Raw genomic sequence first — 16,093 nt, 5'->3', positions numbered from 1 at the left:
GGACTTCTATCACTGTAACTGTAATGAATTTACTTTTCCCTCTCATACAGCAGGTTCTAAGCAGCCCTTTTCCCTCAGATATTTCACTGCATATAGCTAATACATTGGTAGTGTAGAACCGCCTAGGCTAACCCTTCTATTTGTTTTCCTCTCTTCATACAGGGTCTGGTGATAGCTCTTAGGGTCTCCGCTAAATTTAGTTATCAGGTGATCCTCATTGCCAATGCTCCTCAAGTTTAGAGTTGGTATTCAGGGTCATATACCAATTCAGGCTTTTCACAACTTATCAAGATGGCCGCCACTACCCTAATCCTCAGAGGAGGGACGCATTTGAGGGGTACTGGGAAGGTGGGGGTAACCAAGCAGGCCAGCAAGAAGCCCTCCAGAATTCCAGCATTCAGTGAGCATTTGGGATATGGTTTAGTCATATTACCCGACAAGATCAGTGATGTGCAGGTGTTTTAAATGAAATACCCAGAAGGCATTTAACAAATAATTTACCTTCTCCAGGAAAACCAATATGCACAAATGACCTTATGCAGCGCTAACACAGAAGGGCCCAGAAAATTATCCATATGAAAAAAACTCTATAAATGCCAAACCAAAGGAAAGAAATATACATGGAGGGAAAAATGTTGGTACCTAAGTTTCAAGGCCAAAATACCCCAAAAAAGCTTTCAAATCCTCTGGCCAATTATAAGCTGTTGTGTATAATAAACGACTAATGTCGGACAGTATTTTATGACCACTAGAAGGATATAGTTAGTACCAAATAAGTGAGGTTTCCAAATTTTCAGTGGTACTGCATAAGGCTAGTTCTCCAAATTAAAAACCCTGCCAAGCACCTAACATCTACATAGCAGAGATCATCTTCTCCTAAGCTACAATCATCTCATTAGTATGCACTCTTTCAGTCTCTGCTTCTCTTCTGTAGCAAGATTGCCCCTGATGGAATCGGAGTTTAATTATATATATATATCCTCAAATCCATCCCTTAAATGGTTTAAATGGAGCTATTATTCCTACAGGAAAAGGCAAGGAGACAAACATGACAGTTGTGACTCCTTTAAAGCCATCATCACGGTAGTGGAGCCACTGTTTTAGGGCTCATCTGACTTCTGACTCTTGCTCCTTATTATTGTAACATGACACAGGTTTATTCATTGTTTTTAGATTCTGTAAGTTTTTAATATGCTTGTAGAGAGGATTACGTATGAGTTTTTCTTACTAATGCTTTGTTTAGCAATAATTTTTGTATGTCTGCAAAGTGCTTAACAATGTGTCCAATTCGAATGTCATGTTCTCACTGAGTACACTTTCCGTGAGGCATTCCCATATACAGTTTGAGAACATAAAAAGACTGTTTACACGTTTTTGTATCAATAAATCTTTCTCAGAGTTGGATTCTGGGGGGGGAAGGTTGTCCTAAATTGAACAGTCTCATTTTGTTGATGGGCTGGTGTAACTCCCAAGGGGTATCAAAAGTGTTTCTGAAGTAAATAACCCATCTGGTATTAAGGATACGGTTTTATACAGAGGTTAAACAATAATGCTGACCCATTTAATAACTACCCCTCCCCAGGCACCAGGTTCCTTGAGAGGCAATTTGCCAGTTTCTGGACTACAATGCATGACCAAGAGGTGGTCAGAAGGTCAGACTGCTTGTGTCCCAGGACCACAACATTGAACAGTTTGCCTGACATCGTTGTATAGGACTTATTTTGCAGACGAGGACATGGATATAGAAGAAACTTGGATGATACATTTCTTCATTAAGCTGGACGTCAATGAAAGGTTTTGAGATTAAATTGGAGGTGAGTACAGAGTACTGCCTTACTCAGATAGAAGGCGGGGTACCAGACTTGAGGATGACTAAACGGCTGCTATTTAGTACAAAAGTCTCAGTTCAAATGATACCATCTTCTCAGGTATCTGATGAGCAGGGTGTGCTACAAGAACGGATTGAGATCCTCCACAGACAAACTTGTTTTAAAGAAAAAAGTTGAAGGAGAACGTAGGTTTAAAATGAATGGCCATATTACAGGTGAATTCCTTTGGTCTGTTCCTGTAGACACCAATCGCCAGAGAATCTATCTCACTCAATGTCATTTTACACCCAGGACAGAATTAGGTGGTTTGGAAAAAAACATGACACTGTCCACACAGTAAGGCAAAATATTAAGGTTTTATTCAGCAACCACTAGCAACATCTGAGCCACTGACTCCTGCATTGGGATATTGTAGAGGACTTTCTGGAAAATGCTAGAACACAAACGTTTTAGATGAAAAGCTATACGAGTGTATTTTGCTTAAATATGGGCCATATGTTTAAGCAGGGTGACTGTACAGATGTGTGAAGGATTCTCTCTACCTTTCTCACTGATCGACGAGCCTAGTATCTGAGGTCTCTTTCCACCACATGAAATTTTGGAATTTCTCTAAAGTTGACTAGCATTGGCAAGGCCAGGTTGCAGTAATAAGGTTCCTGGAGTAACAGACTTATTTCTAGTACCTTTTGATGAACCATTAAATTGGAGGGGCAGAAGCAAAGGGAAACTATTACTCAGAAGTAGTAAAAAAGGAGAATGGTCATGGGTGAAAGTAAACAACTGTGCATCTTAGAGTATCATACAAGTCAATCTTCTTATATAATGGTAACAGTGCAGACACGAGGGACAATGTCACTCCAAAGAAACTTATAAATCACTGATAAGAAGTGTTGGATGTGAAGAGTACATACATTAAAAACACCAATTATTTAAGAATATCTTAAACTTATATAACTATATAAAGTGTGACAAGCTTTAACAATACATCTGTTTAGGCACACTCAAGCAAACTAGATCAGCATTAAATCAAAAGCCACACAATTGTAGAGAAAGCAGTTAACAACAAGGGTACTGTTCCAATAACTGCTCAGGGACAATGGTTCAAGATCTACAAAGCTACACAAACAATAACATATAAAACAATATGCAGACACTATGTAATTACCTTCCTTTCCTGACTTTTCTTCCTTGCTGAGGAGTTACCTATCAACTGAAGTGAATCAAACAGATATGCCAGAACTCCACGGTCAAGATCTCCGCTCACAGACAAAGCTGTAGGAAATACATTCTTCCTTCCATCTCGGCCCTGCATGAAAAAAAACAAGATAACATTTAACCACATCCTAACTTCAGCACTATGCGTACACTTAGACGGGTTCTTTCATGTTTTACAAACTTTCTCTATTTTAAGCACTTATCTGTGCTTTCTTTCTTCATAGTCATGTAACGAAAGTCTTTCAGTAAGTGAGAATAAGGAGTTCAAGGAAAATTCTTGGATTGGTAGACCATCTTTGTTACTTGGTTGGTGGGGTTTGGCTTTTATATAGATTGTTTCAGAAAAATAGATGTTTGGGGCATGATGAGAGTACATAAAAGCACCAAGTCCCATGTGAATAGTTTGACACCACAGTCAATAGCATTGCATGGGACTAGGGCACAAGCTTTCTGGAAACGGGATTATACGCATCAGGCTAATGTGCTCTGACAGAGTTAAAGCAACCAAGAGGTTCCACTGAAACTGGATATAAAAACTACACCAGGAATCTAGTACAAGGCTATCATGTTAGACTAGATAAAACTGCAAACATAGCCCCAGTGGTCCTTTACCCACATTTGGGAATAAATGTTCTATATGGTAATAAAATAATCTTTTTTTTGTAATTACCAAATTTTATTGATTTTCAAACTGAACAGTACGCAGTCAAATGCTGCCATCTTGAGGTGTAAAATACTAAGCATCATCTCATCAGCAATCACACAATCACGGCCCCCTACTCCACGATATTCTCACCATTTGTTTCTGTGGACACCCCCTCAACTCGTAAACTGGCTGTTCCAGGTGAGAAAGCATGAGATTTCATAAAAACATGTTTTTGAATAACTCCCCCAGCACCGGCAATGCGAGTCAGTGAAATGTTTTTTCCGGAAGATGTCTCAACACAAGTCCACCACCAGCAAAATTTGATTAATAATGGTCTCTCTCTCTCACTGTTTCCAACGACAGACCACCGATTTCTTTTGCTTGTATACACTGATAAAATAAGAGAATGTATTTTGCTTTTTATGTAAAGAACCCCATCATTTCGGCTTAGGAAAATTATGATGATAAAACCTCTAGGTGAATGCCATGCATACAACTTTACTTTAGCATTCCTGAGCAGCAATGGAAGAATTAAAAACAGCGCAATGGAGATTAAAATATCCAGGAGTTAACAGCACCCCTTCCCCCCAATCTGCCCTCTTTATTTGCCTGTAGATCTGCTTCGGATACACTTTTCTTTGCAGCGTTTGCTATTTTACAACTAACGTGTCAGTCAGGAGGCAGTGTAATAGTTCATTTGGACTGCAGGTCATTTCTCCCTTGCAAGGTGTGGGTGCTGAGGTGTTGCACTTTTGTTCACAGAGTAAACAGACATGCACAAGGCAGGGACCTCCAGTCAATCTGTTGCATGGCCCCGTGGACTATGCTCTGGCACACACATGCACAGAGTCGAAAGCAAACATGAGGCTTAAGCCAAACCGAAGTATTAATGATTACTGAGTAACTGTAACACACAGCCGGCATTGGTGGTGGCCAGGCAGCAACACAGTGTGGACATTTTGAGTTCACCGCCGGTAGGAGCTGATGCAAGGCCGCTAGAATGCTAGATTGGTGTGGCACATGGTAGTGCTGGCGAGTCGTCTGGTTGCCAGGCAAAAACAGAATCATCTCTCCGACTTCTGGTCAGCAGCAAACCTTCCTCCACAAAAAACGAATATGTGATCTTAATGACGCAGCGTCATCCTTCGGGAACTGAGTTTCGTTTATTTATTTGCAGAAGGCAAGTGCTTAAGTATTATGGAGCATGAAGGAAGGAGAAAGAAGGCAAAACTTCAGACTCCATGTTTAGGAGAAACGAAAGCTTCTGAGTGCAGAATTTTCGAGACTGTCATCTACAATCTCAATGATAAATTGAGAATTCCCTTAAAACTGTTTTAGTCTGCTTCATTCCAAGTCTGGCTAGCGAGGCCATGCTGGTACTCATCTCCTCTCTTTCCAAGGGTTAAGATTGTTATGTGCACCGAGGAGAGGGACTTCAGTGACAAGGCACCCAAAGGCAAAAAGGGACAGGCGACTGAAAAAATACTCCTGCAATTAGGAAGTAAAGTTTTGGTGACAGCCATTGCTTGCCAAAGCAGAGGTTTTGCCTCAGTGGAAACGACCACAGACAAGCAGGCAGGTTCAGTGAATTGGCACAGTAGATACCTAGTTAAGAGGCAGTGGATTGCTAAACCTACAGCAGCTCTAGATCCGGATGAGGAGTCAACAAATAAACTTTTTCGGCTTAAGCCATAAATGGCATAAAATATACAAACACAATTAAATGCATTTAGAAATCACATCATAAAAACACAATATTAAAAAATATTCCAATGTAAGACAGTCTATGAAAGTATCGATAGTATCATGTGCAAAGAATATCATCACGTCTCACGTTCTAATATGAACCCAACTAAGAAAAAAAAAAAATGTCTTATGTGCAAAAACAGTACAAAATGTCAACATGGCACAATCAACCTGATGAGGCAGTGTGAAGAGGGGGCGGCTAGAGGTCCCACGACTAGACCTATACTATTATGCCACTCACCTACAATGCACACCCCGATAGCCGGAACCGGCTGATAGCCTACTGGCTGGCAGGATGGCTGTAGGATGCTTACCCAAACTCCTGATGGAGGGTGCAGGGCTTTCGCACGACATCCCACACACAGTTAGACTCACGGCTACAATTTGGCAACAATTTGTTCAGCCAGTGCTGAAACCGAGAATGGCACATATGGATACTGAAACTGGTCAGACAGATGTTGGGCAATACGTCCTTCCAAGCATGGCGTGAGGGCGTGTGCTCCCCTTGGGGATCTGGACCCGCGAGATCTTCATATCTTTTGAGGAGGCCTGTCTTGCATTTACACTTGGGCCGGGGCACTTCTTTCATCATGCTGGTTTTGCAGACATAGCTAGGGAGACCTGGCCCTCTTATCTCGCTGCACCCAAACCTACACAAACTTTCTGCATCACTTCATTTACACTTGTCTTGCAGTTCAGGCTGTCACTTGATCATGCTGTTATATAAGGCCAAGCAAACAAATGCCGCGGGGCCCCCTCTGCGGTCACGTGCAGCAAGATAAGCCGACCTGGATGTTCCACTGGATGATGGGCACATTGAACGCTTGTCAATGATCTCACACAGTTTCCTGTAATGCCCGCTTCATGCTGGTTCACTACAATTTCCTGCACAGGGCCTGCCTTACCCCTGAAGACCTGCACCCTGTGTCCTACCAACCGGACACTTTCCCACAATGCAGTAACAGTGGGTAGGCTTTTCACACTTAGCCTGGCAGTTCCAGGAGGTGCAGTGCTACTGGACCAGGGTAGTTGCAGATATAAAGAGGACCGCACGCCTGCACCTTGAACTTACACCACAGTGCTGTCTATTGGGCAATGTCAAAAGACCAAAGGGCAGGAAGGTGGCATACAAAATCTTGCAACTGTCGCTAGTCCTGGCAGACGCAGGATCGCCATTACCTGGATGTTTTAGAGGGCACCTGAGTTCGACCGCTGACAAAGTGGTATAAAGGAATTGTCATTAGATGAGGTAACACACATGAAGCTCAGTAGTGAGACAACAAGGTGGTTGAGGACTTTGCAGTCTGGAGGGACCTTTGTCACACACGAGGCTGCCACGGCCTCCAAAGCCAGGGAAGGCACAGAGGACAATGGAGCACTTGCAAAGAGGGAAGGGGACTCCTCTTAGAGAAGTGACGCAATTTGACATGTGTATGTGTGGAGAGAGGCTGTCTCCTGGTTGGGCTCGAAGAAATCATGTATGGGATGACTGGCTGCTAATGTACTCTCCAGGGATGTGGCCGCTATGCGTTATGTCTCATTCTCCAATTACTGCGGTTTTCTTGTTTATCACAAAAGTGAAAATGATCAATTATGGTTAGACGCTGATTCGTAGTATCCGTGCATAAGAATAGATGCATTTCCAGGTGAAACAACTGTTACTTGAAATGCCAAATTTCCTATGCTTCAAAACGTGCTGAATGTAACATACAATGGTCAAACAGACACTTATATATGGAAGAGATTGCAGATAAAGCGTAGCTGTCTTATAATCTCTGTTAGTATCCTTTAAAAGCGTGAGTAAATTGTACTTCCTAAAAGAACCATAACATTTACAGAACAACATTAAGTCCAAAGTAGATTCTGCAGACAAATTATTGTATGGACACGGGACAAGAGTCATGGATTTTCTAACAGGCTCAGGAAAAGTCACCATATAGAGCAAGGGGCTGAATCTCAGTCTTGTTGACAAGACCCGCTGGTAGTTGTTACCTATCCAAATGAGGTAGGGTTCAAGGAAAGGTCCGAAATTCAAAGCGATAAGCAGACAGATGGTACTTATCTAATTCAGTGCAAACTCTAGTACACCTGGTCCACTTCCAAAAGTAATCTTTAATGGTCAGACGATTAGCTGAAGAAAGATCCTCTGGACACTTATAAAAATCTGGAAAATCCAGAGCAATACTCATGTTTTTGATGTACATTAGCCAATGGATAAAGGTAGCTTTAGCTAGATGCATACAATCCCCAATCACACTACAGCTGAAACTAGTTTCGACTTTGTCCAGACATCTAGCCACAAAAGAAGTGAACAGATTCTAATATGATCAGTGACATAGTCAAAGCCTAGTTCTGTGCGGCTTATATCCTTAGCTGTGCTGTGTGAGATCCCTAGCAGCCTTTTCAGGTGGCTATTTTAAATGCTCTGTATGTCCTTAAAATGTTTTGTCTCCCAAACCCCAGGGCCGTAGGTAGCTACTGACAGACTTTAGCTTTATAAACTGTAAGAAACTCTATTGGGGGTTTGGAACCAACATTTTTAGTAAACTTGAACAGGCCTTCCACAGTACGAGCAAACGTGGCTTCAATGACAATTGATTCCAAGTACTTCAATCGCCGAAAAGTATACCCAAGCAAGGAAATGATGAGACAGCTCCAATTTTGGTGGCATTGATAAAAAAAGGTATTATGCTTATTTGTTTGCGGCCCACAAATCAAATTGTGGGTTTTGGAGTGATTAATGATTTTTGGAGCTCCAACTCATTCATGAACCTCACATCGTTTTCCAGAAGCTTCGGTAGGTGGAGTTTGGTCCTGGCACTTAAAACTGCATCATCCGCGTAGAGTAGTAAAGGGACCAGAGGAGTACCTACACATGTAACGTCAGAGCTTAAAATTGACCAGGTGGTGTTCAAGACCACTGGTATAAAGCGTAAATCAAATGGGCTGCAGTACACAACGCTGCCATAAACTATCAGTAGTTTCCCCTGCCGGGCGAAATCTGACAGAAGCAGAAACTTCACTGTGTAGTTCTTTCAGAAAATTAACAATATTGACTTCAACTCCCAGTTCCAACTTGATACTCCAGAGTTTAGCACAAATCACGTGATCAAAGGCAGACTCTAAGTCCATCAATGCTAAATAAACTTGTCTTGGCTTCGCCAAAGTGTATCTGATAATCATTAACTGTCAGTTTAGGCATTGTTCCACAGTGCCTAATCCTGCCCTGGATCCAAATTGCAGATCAGACACAATATTGTTATCCTTGGCCCAGACTAGAATGATTCTACCCATGATCTTTGCTGTTGAGTTGATTAGGGAGATCGGCTAGTAACAATCTGGACTACCTCGATCCCCTGTTTTGAAAGCTGGTACTGTAACAGAGTGTTACCAAGATTTCGGTGGGCCAACCATGGATATACCGTTCAGAACAACTGTTAAAAGAGGAGCCCAAAAATCAATATTATCTTTAAAGAGATCGACAGGAACCCGCCATGGCCTGGTGGCTTGTCTGCAGGACATCTGTTAATAGCTGCTGTAACTTCATCCAACTCAATCCTGCGTCTGGAACCAATGAGTCACCCATCAAGTACACTCAGAGCAGACGGATGGGCAGTGCCATAAATGACTTTAAAATGCTCGACCCAACTAGTGGAGCTAACTACCAAGGCAGTCTCAACTTCATAGAAATCTCTGTCAAAGGGAATGTTAATCACTACCCAAAAATGGCGAGAGCCCCAACTATTACTGGAGACTATCAGGGATTTGAAGGCCTCTGCTCTGATCTCGTTCTTTCTTGTTTAAAGTGCCAACTAATACAGCCTGTGACGTGACTTTACACGATCACTGTCATGGGGACCATTTTTATGACTTTGGGTAGGGCTGAATTAGCTTTAGTGCAATTAGTGTCAAACCACCTAGGTGGTTTTTGAGGGCGATTCACAGCCTAGATAGAAAGCAAATCCTTGACTGAAGTACGAAGTGCCTCAAACAATGTTACAGTATCAGAAGGGGCCCCGTTTGGATCCAGGCATAGAAGCAGTACATCCTTGTTATTCTTCATTAAGTTAGGGAACAACTGAACCTTGTCGACTTTGGCCCATTTTTGGAGGATACCTTTATCCTTAGTGATATCTAAAGGGGTAACTACCTTACATTCGTTCCTGAGACAATTGCAGCCCAGAAGGTAAACAGCTAATGGGTTGTGGTCCCTAAATGCATTACCCTCAACATCATACCCTGCAAGTAAATCTGTCAAATCACAGCTAAAGAACATAAAAATCAATAATGCAGTGACCGCCTCTACCAATGAAGGTGGCTTTAGGAACAGGGCACTCAACAGTTGAATCAAAGGCAAAAAGTAATTGATATTTCACAATAAGCTCATTAAGAACCACTCTGTACGGATAATGTAAGAAGTGCATCAAGGGTACGCCGGGGATGTTGCCTAAACCACAAGCCACTGTATTGCTTAGATTACAACAGCAAGTATTACAATCGCCCATCCATAAAATGGAAGGACAAACCCCAGCCCCTGATAAAGAGCCCGCAGGTTCGCTTCTCAGGATATTAATAATGGCGCAATTATTAGTGTCAAAGCAATTGTTGTAAGAGTTAATGATAAGAAGCTTCTTTGCCCAAAAATTCAGCTATAGGAAATTGCTACCGCTCAAAAACGCTCTGATGATGCGCTCAGAGAAGGCAACCGATGTAAAAGCTAACAAACCGCCTATGGCTCTTCCAGAAAAAACAGGAGTTGCTGGTGTAGCGTAGGACACCTAACTTTGGATGTGGCATGGATTAACAATCCAGGTCTCTTGCAGAGTGTTAGAAATGGGGTCTTTGGTTGACAGTCAGGTTACCCCCTGTTAAAGCAAGGACCCTCACTCTAGTCAGGGTAAAAGAGAATCACCCTCAGCTAACCCCTGCTTACCCCCTTGGTAGCTTGGCAGAGCAGTAGGCTTAACTTCAGAGCGCTAGGTGTAAAGTATTTGTACCAACACACACAGTAACTCAAGGAAAACACTACAAAATGACACAACACCAGTTTAGGAAAATAGGAAATATTTATCTAAACAAAACAAGACCAAAACGACAAAGATCCGACATACACAAGTCAAGTTATGAATTTTTAAAGATTAAACTCAAAAATAGCGCTTAGAAACAAAAATGCTTCAATGAGATGTTAACACGGCGTCGTGACGGAGTCGTTCCCAACAAGCCGACACCAGCGGCGCCGGACACGGAGTCGTGTAGACCCCCAAGTACAGTACCTTTGGTGAAGAGTGAAAACAAGCCGAGGCGCGAAGTCAGGAATCGCGGCGTCTGTGCGAAAAGTTGAATCCGTGCACTTCAAGCGGCGTCGGTCACGACGTGGTGCGGCGACTTCCACGGAGTCGCGGACTTCAGCGGGGCTGCTGCGGCGACGGGCCTGCGAAGAGTGTCGTGTTCCAGCGAAGGTCACGGCGTCAGGTGCAGGCGGCGTTACCGGATTCAGCAGCAGCGGCGGTCCGGAATCGTCCGAAGTCGATTTCCTTGGATTTCCACCAGCTTTCCTTTCAAGGGCCCAGGGACTGGATAGGGCACCACTTGTCAGAGCAGGAGTCTCTCCAGAGACTCCAGGTGCTGGCAGAGAGAAGTCTTTGCTGTCCCTGAGACTTCAAACAACAGGAGGCAAGCTCTAACTCAAGCCCTTGGAGATTTCTTCACAAGATGGAAGGCACACAAAGTCCAGTCTTTGCCCTCTTACTCTGGCAGAAGCAGCACTGCAGGAAAGCTCCACAAAGCACAGTCACAGGCAGGGCAGCACTTCTTCCTCAGCTATTAGCTCTTCTCCAGGCAGAGGTTCCTCTTGGTTCCAGAAGTGTTTCTCAAGTCTGTAGATTTGGGTGCCCTTCTTATACCCATTTTAGTCTTTGAAGTCACCTTTCTTCAAAGGGGACTCACACCTACTTGTGAAATCCTGCCTTGCCCAGGCAAGTCATCAGACACACAGCAGGGGGTTGGAGCCGGCATTGTCAGAGGCAGGCACAGTCCTTTCAGCTGAGAGTGACCACTCCACCCCTCGACTCCTAGCAGAGATGGCTAATCAGGAAATGCAGGTTACACCCCAGCCCCCTTTGTGTCACTGTCTGGTGTGAGGTGAAAAACAACCCAACTGTCAAACTGACCCAGACAGGGAATCCACAAACACGACAGAGTCACAGAATGGTTTAAGCAAGAAAATGCTCACTTTCTAAAAGTGGCATTTTCAAACGCACAATCTTAAAATCAACTTTACTAAAAGATGTATTTTTAAATTGTGAGTTCAGGGACCCCAAACTCCACATGTCCATCTACTCTCTAGGGGAATCTACACTTTAATCATATTTAAAGGTAGCCCCCATGTTATCCTATGAGAGAGACAGGCCTTGCAACAGTGAAAAACGAAGTTGGCAGTATTTCACTGTCAGGACATATAAACCACATTACTATATGTCCTACCTTATCCATACACTGCACCCTGCCCTTGGGGCTACCTAGGGCCTACCTTAGGGGTGCCTTACATGTAAGAAAAGGGAAGGTTTAGGCCTGGCAAGTGGGTACACTTGCCAAGTCGAATTTACAGAGTAAAAATACACACACAGACACTGCAGTGGCAGGTGTGAGACATGATTACAGGGTTACTTGTGTGGGTGGCACGACCAGTGCTGCAGGCCCACTAGTAACATTTAATTTACAGGCCCTGGGCACCTCTAGTGCACTTTACTAGGGACTTAGCAGTAAAACAAATATGTCAATCATGGAGAATCAATTACGTACACATTTTAAACAGGAGCACTTGCACTTTAGCACTGGTTAGCAGTGGTAAAGTGCCCAGAGTAACAAAAACAATAAAATCAGAGTCCAGCACCCATCAACAACCTGGGGAACAGAGGCAAAAAGTTAAGGGAGACCACGCCAAGGATGAAAAGTCTAACACGTGTCCCCCCCAGCTAAAAGTGGGGAGCAACTACCCAACCTCTTGGGAGTTCTCATCACTAAGGCGGAAGAACCTGGACAGACCATCAGCATTGGCGTGCTCTGTACCAGGATGATGTTCCACCGTAAAGTCCATCCCCTGTAGGGAAATGGACCACCTCAACAGTTTTGGATTCTCACCCCTCATCTGCATTAACCATCTGAGGGGCCTGTGGTCGGTCTGAACTCGGAAGTGAGCCCCAAACAAGTAGGGTCTTAGCTTCTTCAGTGCCCAGACCACAGCAAACGCTTCGCGTTCTATGGCACTCCACCTACGTTCCCTGGGTAGTAACCTCCTGCTAATGAAGGCTACGGGTTGATCTAGGCCCTCTTCATTAAGCTGTGAGAGTACTGCTCCAATACCATGCTCTGAGGCGTCTGTTTGCACAACAAACTCCTTGGAGTAGTCAGGTGCCTGCAGCACCGGTGCTGTGCACATGGCAGCCTTCAGGGCATCAAAAGCGTTCTGGCAAGCCTCTGTCCAGATCACTTTCTTGGGTTGCTTCTTAGAAGTCAACTCCGTTAAGGGGGTAACAATGGTACCATATCCCTTAACAAACCTCCTGTAATATCCTGTGAGACCTAAAAAGGCTCTCACTTCAGTCTGGGTCTTGGGAGGCTCCCAAGCCAGAATCGTGTCAATCTTAGGCTGTAGGGGTGCCACCTGGCCACTCCCCACCTGGTGTCCTAAGTACACCACAGAACCCTGCCCTATTTGGCACTTGCTCGCCTTAATAGTGAGGCCTGCCTTCTGCAGGGCCTCTAACACTCTCCAGAGGTGTTGCAGGTGTTCCTCCCATGTGGAACTAAACACAGCAATGTCATCCAGGTAGGCGGCACTGAACTCATCCAGTCCTGCCAACACCTGGTTGACCAACCTCTGAAAGGTGGCAGGGGCATTCTTCATCCCAAAGGGCATCACATTGAAGTGGAAGTGCCCATCTGGGGTAGAGAATGCTGACCTCTCCTTTGCCCCCTCAGTTAAGGCAATCTGCCAGTACCCAGATGTTAAATCAAACGTACTGAGGTACTTGGCAGCTCCTAACCGATCAATGAGCTCATCAGCTCGGGGGATGGGGTGTGCGTCAGTCTTGCTGACCGCATTGAGACCCCGGTAGTCCACACAGAACCTAAGTTCTGGAGTGGCACCAGGAGCAGCAGCCTTTGGGACCAAGACCACTGGGCTGGCCCAAGGACTGCTGGAGTGCTCAATAACCCCTAGGGTTAACATTTTGGAGACTTCCTCCTTAATGCAAGCCCTGACCCTGTCAGTCACCCTGTAAACCTTATGTTTAACAGGTGTACTGTCCCCAGTGTCCGCATCATGTGTGCACAGGTGCGTGACTCCTGGGATCAGGGAAAACAGCGAGGCGAACTGTCCCAGCACGTGGCGACAGTCCCTCTGCTGTTCCTCAGTCAGGGAGGGGGAGAGGATCACTCCCTCCACAGACCCATCTTTCTCTCCTGCAGACAAGAGGTCAGGAAGAGGCTCACTCTCTTCCTCTACCCCGTCATCTGTCGCTAGGAGCATGGATAGCTCAGTTCGCTCAAAGTGTGGTTTAAGGCGGTTGACATGTAGGACCCTCAAAGGGTTTCTGGGGGATTGCAAGTCTACCAGATAGGTGACCTCGCTCTTTCTTTCCACCACCTCAAAAGGCCCAGTCCACTTATCTTGGAGAGCCCTAGGCTCCACTGGTGCCATGACCCACACTTTTTGTCCAGGCTGAAACTCAACCAGAGTGGCATTCTGGTCGTACCACCGTTTCATATCCTCCTGGCTTGCTTCCAGGTTCTCCTGAGCGAGACTCCTGAAGCGGGCAGTCTGGTTTCTTAGTGCCAGCATGTAGCTAAATACATCCTGGGGTGGTTTACTAGGAGCTTTCTCCAAAGCCTCCTTCACCAGACTGAGCGGTCCCCTCACAGGGTGGCCATAGATGAGCTCAAAGGGGCTAAAGCCAAGTCCCTTTTGAGGCACCTCCCTGTAAGCGAACAGAAGGCATGGCAAGAGAACGTCCCACTTACGCCTCAAGGGCTCCGACAGGCCCTGAATCATGCCTTTCAAGGTGCGGTTGAATCTCTCAACCAGACCATTACTTTGGGGGTGGTGAACTTGTAGGTTACCCCACACACCTTCCACAGAGACTTCATATAAGTGAATATGAAGTTTGTACCTCTATCAGATACCACCTCCTTGGGGAACCCCATGCGGGTAAAAACCCCCATCAAGGCACGTCCCACCACGGGGTCAGTGACCGTCCTTAGAGGAATGGCTTCTGGGTACCGTGTGGCATGGTCCACCAAGACCAGGATGAACCTGTTGCCCATGGCTGTCTTGGGATCCAGAGGCCCCACAATGTCAATTCCTACCCTTTCAAAGGGAGTGCTGACTACAGGTAAAGGTTGGAGGGGAGCTTTGCATTTCCCCCACTCTTGCCACTTGCCTGGCAAGTCTGACAAGACCTACAATAAGCAGCTGACTGCTTGTGCATCAAGGGCCAGTAAAAGTGGGAGACAAGCCTCTTATAGGTCTTGTCCTGCCCTAGATGTCCTGCCAAAGGCACATCATGAGCCAAACCCAGTAGGAAGGCCCTGAAGCACTGGGGTACCACCAGCATATGAGCTGACCCAGGCTCAGGAACCTTAGGCTCACTGTACAGGAGGCCACCCTCCCAATAAATCAGGTGAGTACCTGGCGCCTCGCCAGCCGCTGGGGCTGCAGCCTGCTGCCGCAGCCCCTCAAGAGTAGGGCACTCCTTCTGCGCTGTGCAGAATGCTTCCCTGGTGGGTCCCCCTTCCTGCCGCCACTGCGACAGCTCAGGGATCTCCCCCAGTTCAGCCACCTGTTCCCCTGTAGGCTCCGGGGCATCACCCTCAGGCTCTGCCTCCTCCCGGACCGTGGGAACTTCTGGGGCTGGTTTCCCGTGCCCCCTGCCCTTCCTCTTCTTGGCGGTCCCCTGGGCCACTGTTTCAGGCTTCAGGGGCTCTTGACTACCCTGATTGGCTGCCATAGACCGGGTGTATACGCATACCCACCCAGGCAGGCCCAACATCTCCAAGTGAGACCTGTGTTCCACCTCCTTCCAAGGGGAATCCTCCAGGTCGTTACCTAGCAAACAATCAACAGGCATGGTTGGACTCACAGCTACTTTCCAGGAACCTGAGACCCCCCCCCAATTCAAAGGGAATCTGCGCCACTCTGCAGAGGCGCTCAGAGTTGTCTACCGCAACTACTTGGTGAAGTACCCGGGGATCAATCTGCTCTTCAGACACCAGGTGACTCCTCACTGTAGTCACACTGGCTCCTGTGTCTCTCAGAGCCTCCACCCTCTGTCCATTGATGGTCACCCATTGCCTGTACTTCTTAGTGTTATCAGGCACTAGGTTTCTCTGGACCATCTCACTGTCCCCTAGTGAGACAAGGGTCATTTCTGCTGGTTCCCACCCACCTGAAACCAACTCCTCCCCAAGCGCTACACTGGCCAAACCCTGGGACGGTGCACCAGTGGGTGCCGGTGTACTTTTGGGGCATTTGGGGTCCCCCCTCACATGACCCACCTGGTCACATGCATAGCACTTACGTGGGGGACCACCTGCCACTGGCTTCCCTTTGGACAACCATGGCTTCTTTTCACTGGGGGGTTGGGAATCCTTACCCTGG

The 16,093-nt window shown here is 45.8% G+C and overlaps 1 protein-coding gene across 2 annotated transcripts in view; it reads right to left on the bottom strand.

Annotated features, from left to right (window-relative positions):
- Nucleotides 1-16,093, bottom strand: part of POLG2 (DNA polymerase gamma 2, accessory subunit) — a 176,772-nt gene that overhangs the window by 64,065 nt on the left and 96,614 nt on the right. For both annotated transcript variants that reach the window (XM_069199924.1, XM_069199925.1), the window contains exon 6: nucleotides 2,995-3,135. In XM_069199924.1, the coding sequence (XP_069056025.1) occupies nucleotides 2,995-3,135 (141 nt within the window). The remainder of the gene's footprint in view (nucleotides 1-2,994; nucleotides 3,136-16,093) is intronic.

The sequence above is a fragment of the Pleurodeles waltl genome, chromosome 7 (genome assembly GCF_031143425.1).
Source record: "Pleurodeles waltl isolate 20211129_DDA chromosome 7, aPleWal1.hap1.20221129, whole genome shotgun sequence".
In the NCBI taxonomy this organism is placed as follows: Eukaryota; Metazoa; Chordata; class Amphibia; order Caudata; family Salamandridae; genus Pleurodeles; species Pleurodeles waltl.
Note: the sequence above shows the minus strand (reverse complement) of the source record. Positions and strands in the feature narration are given on the sequence as shown.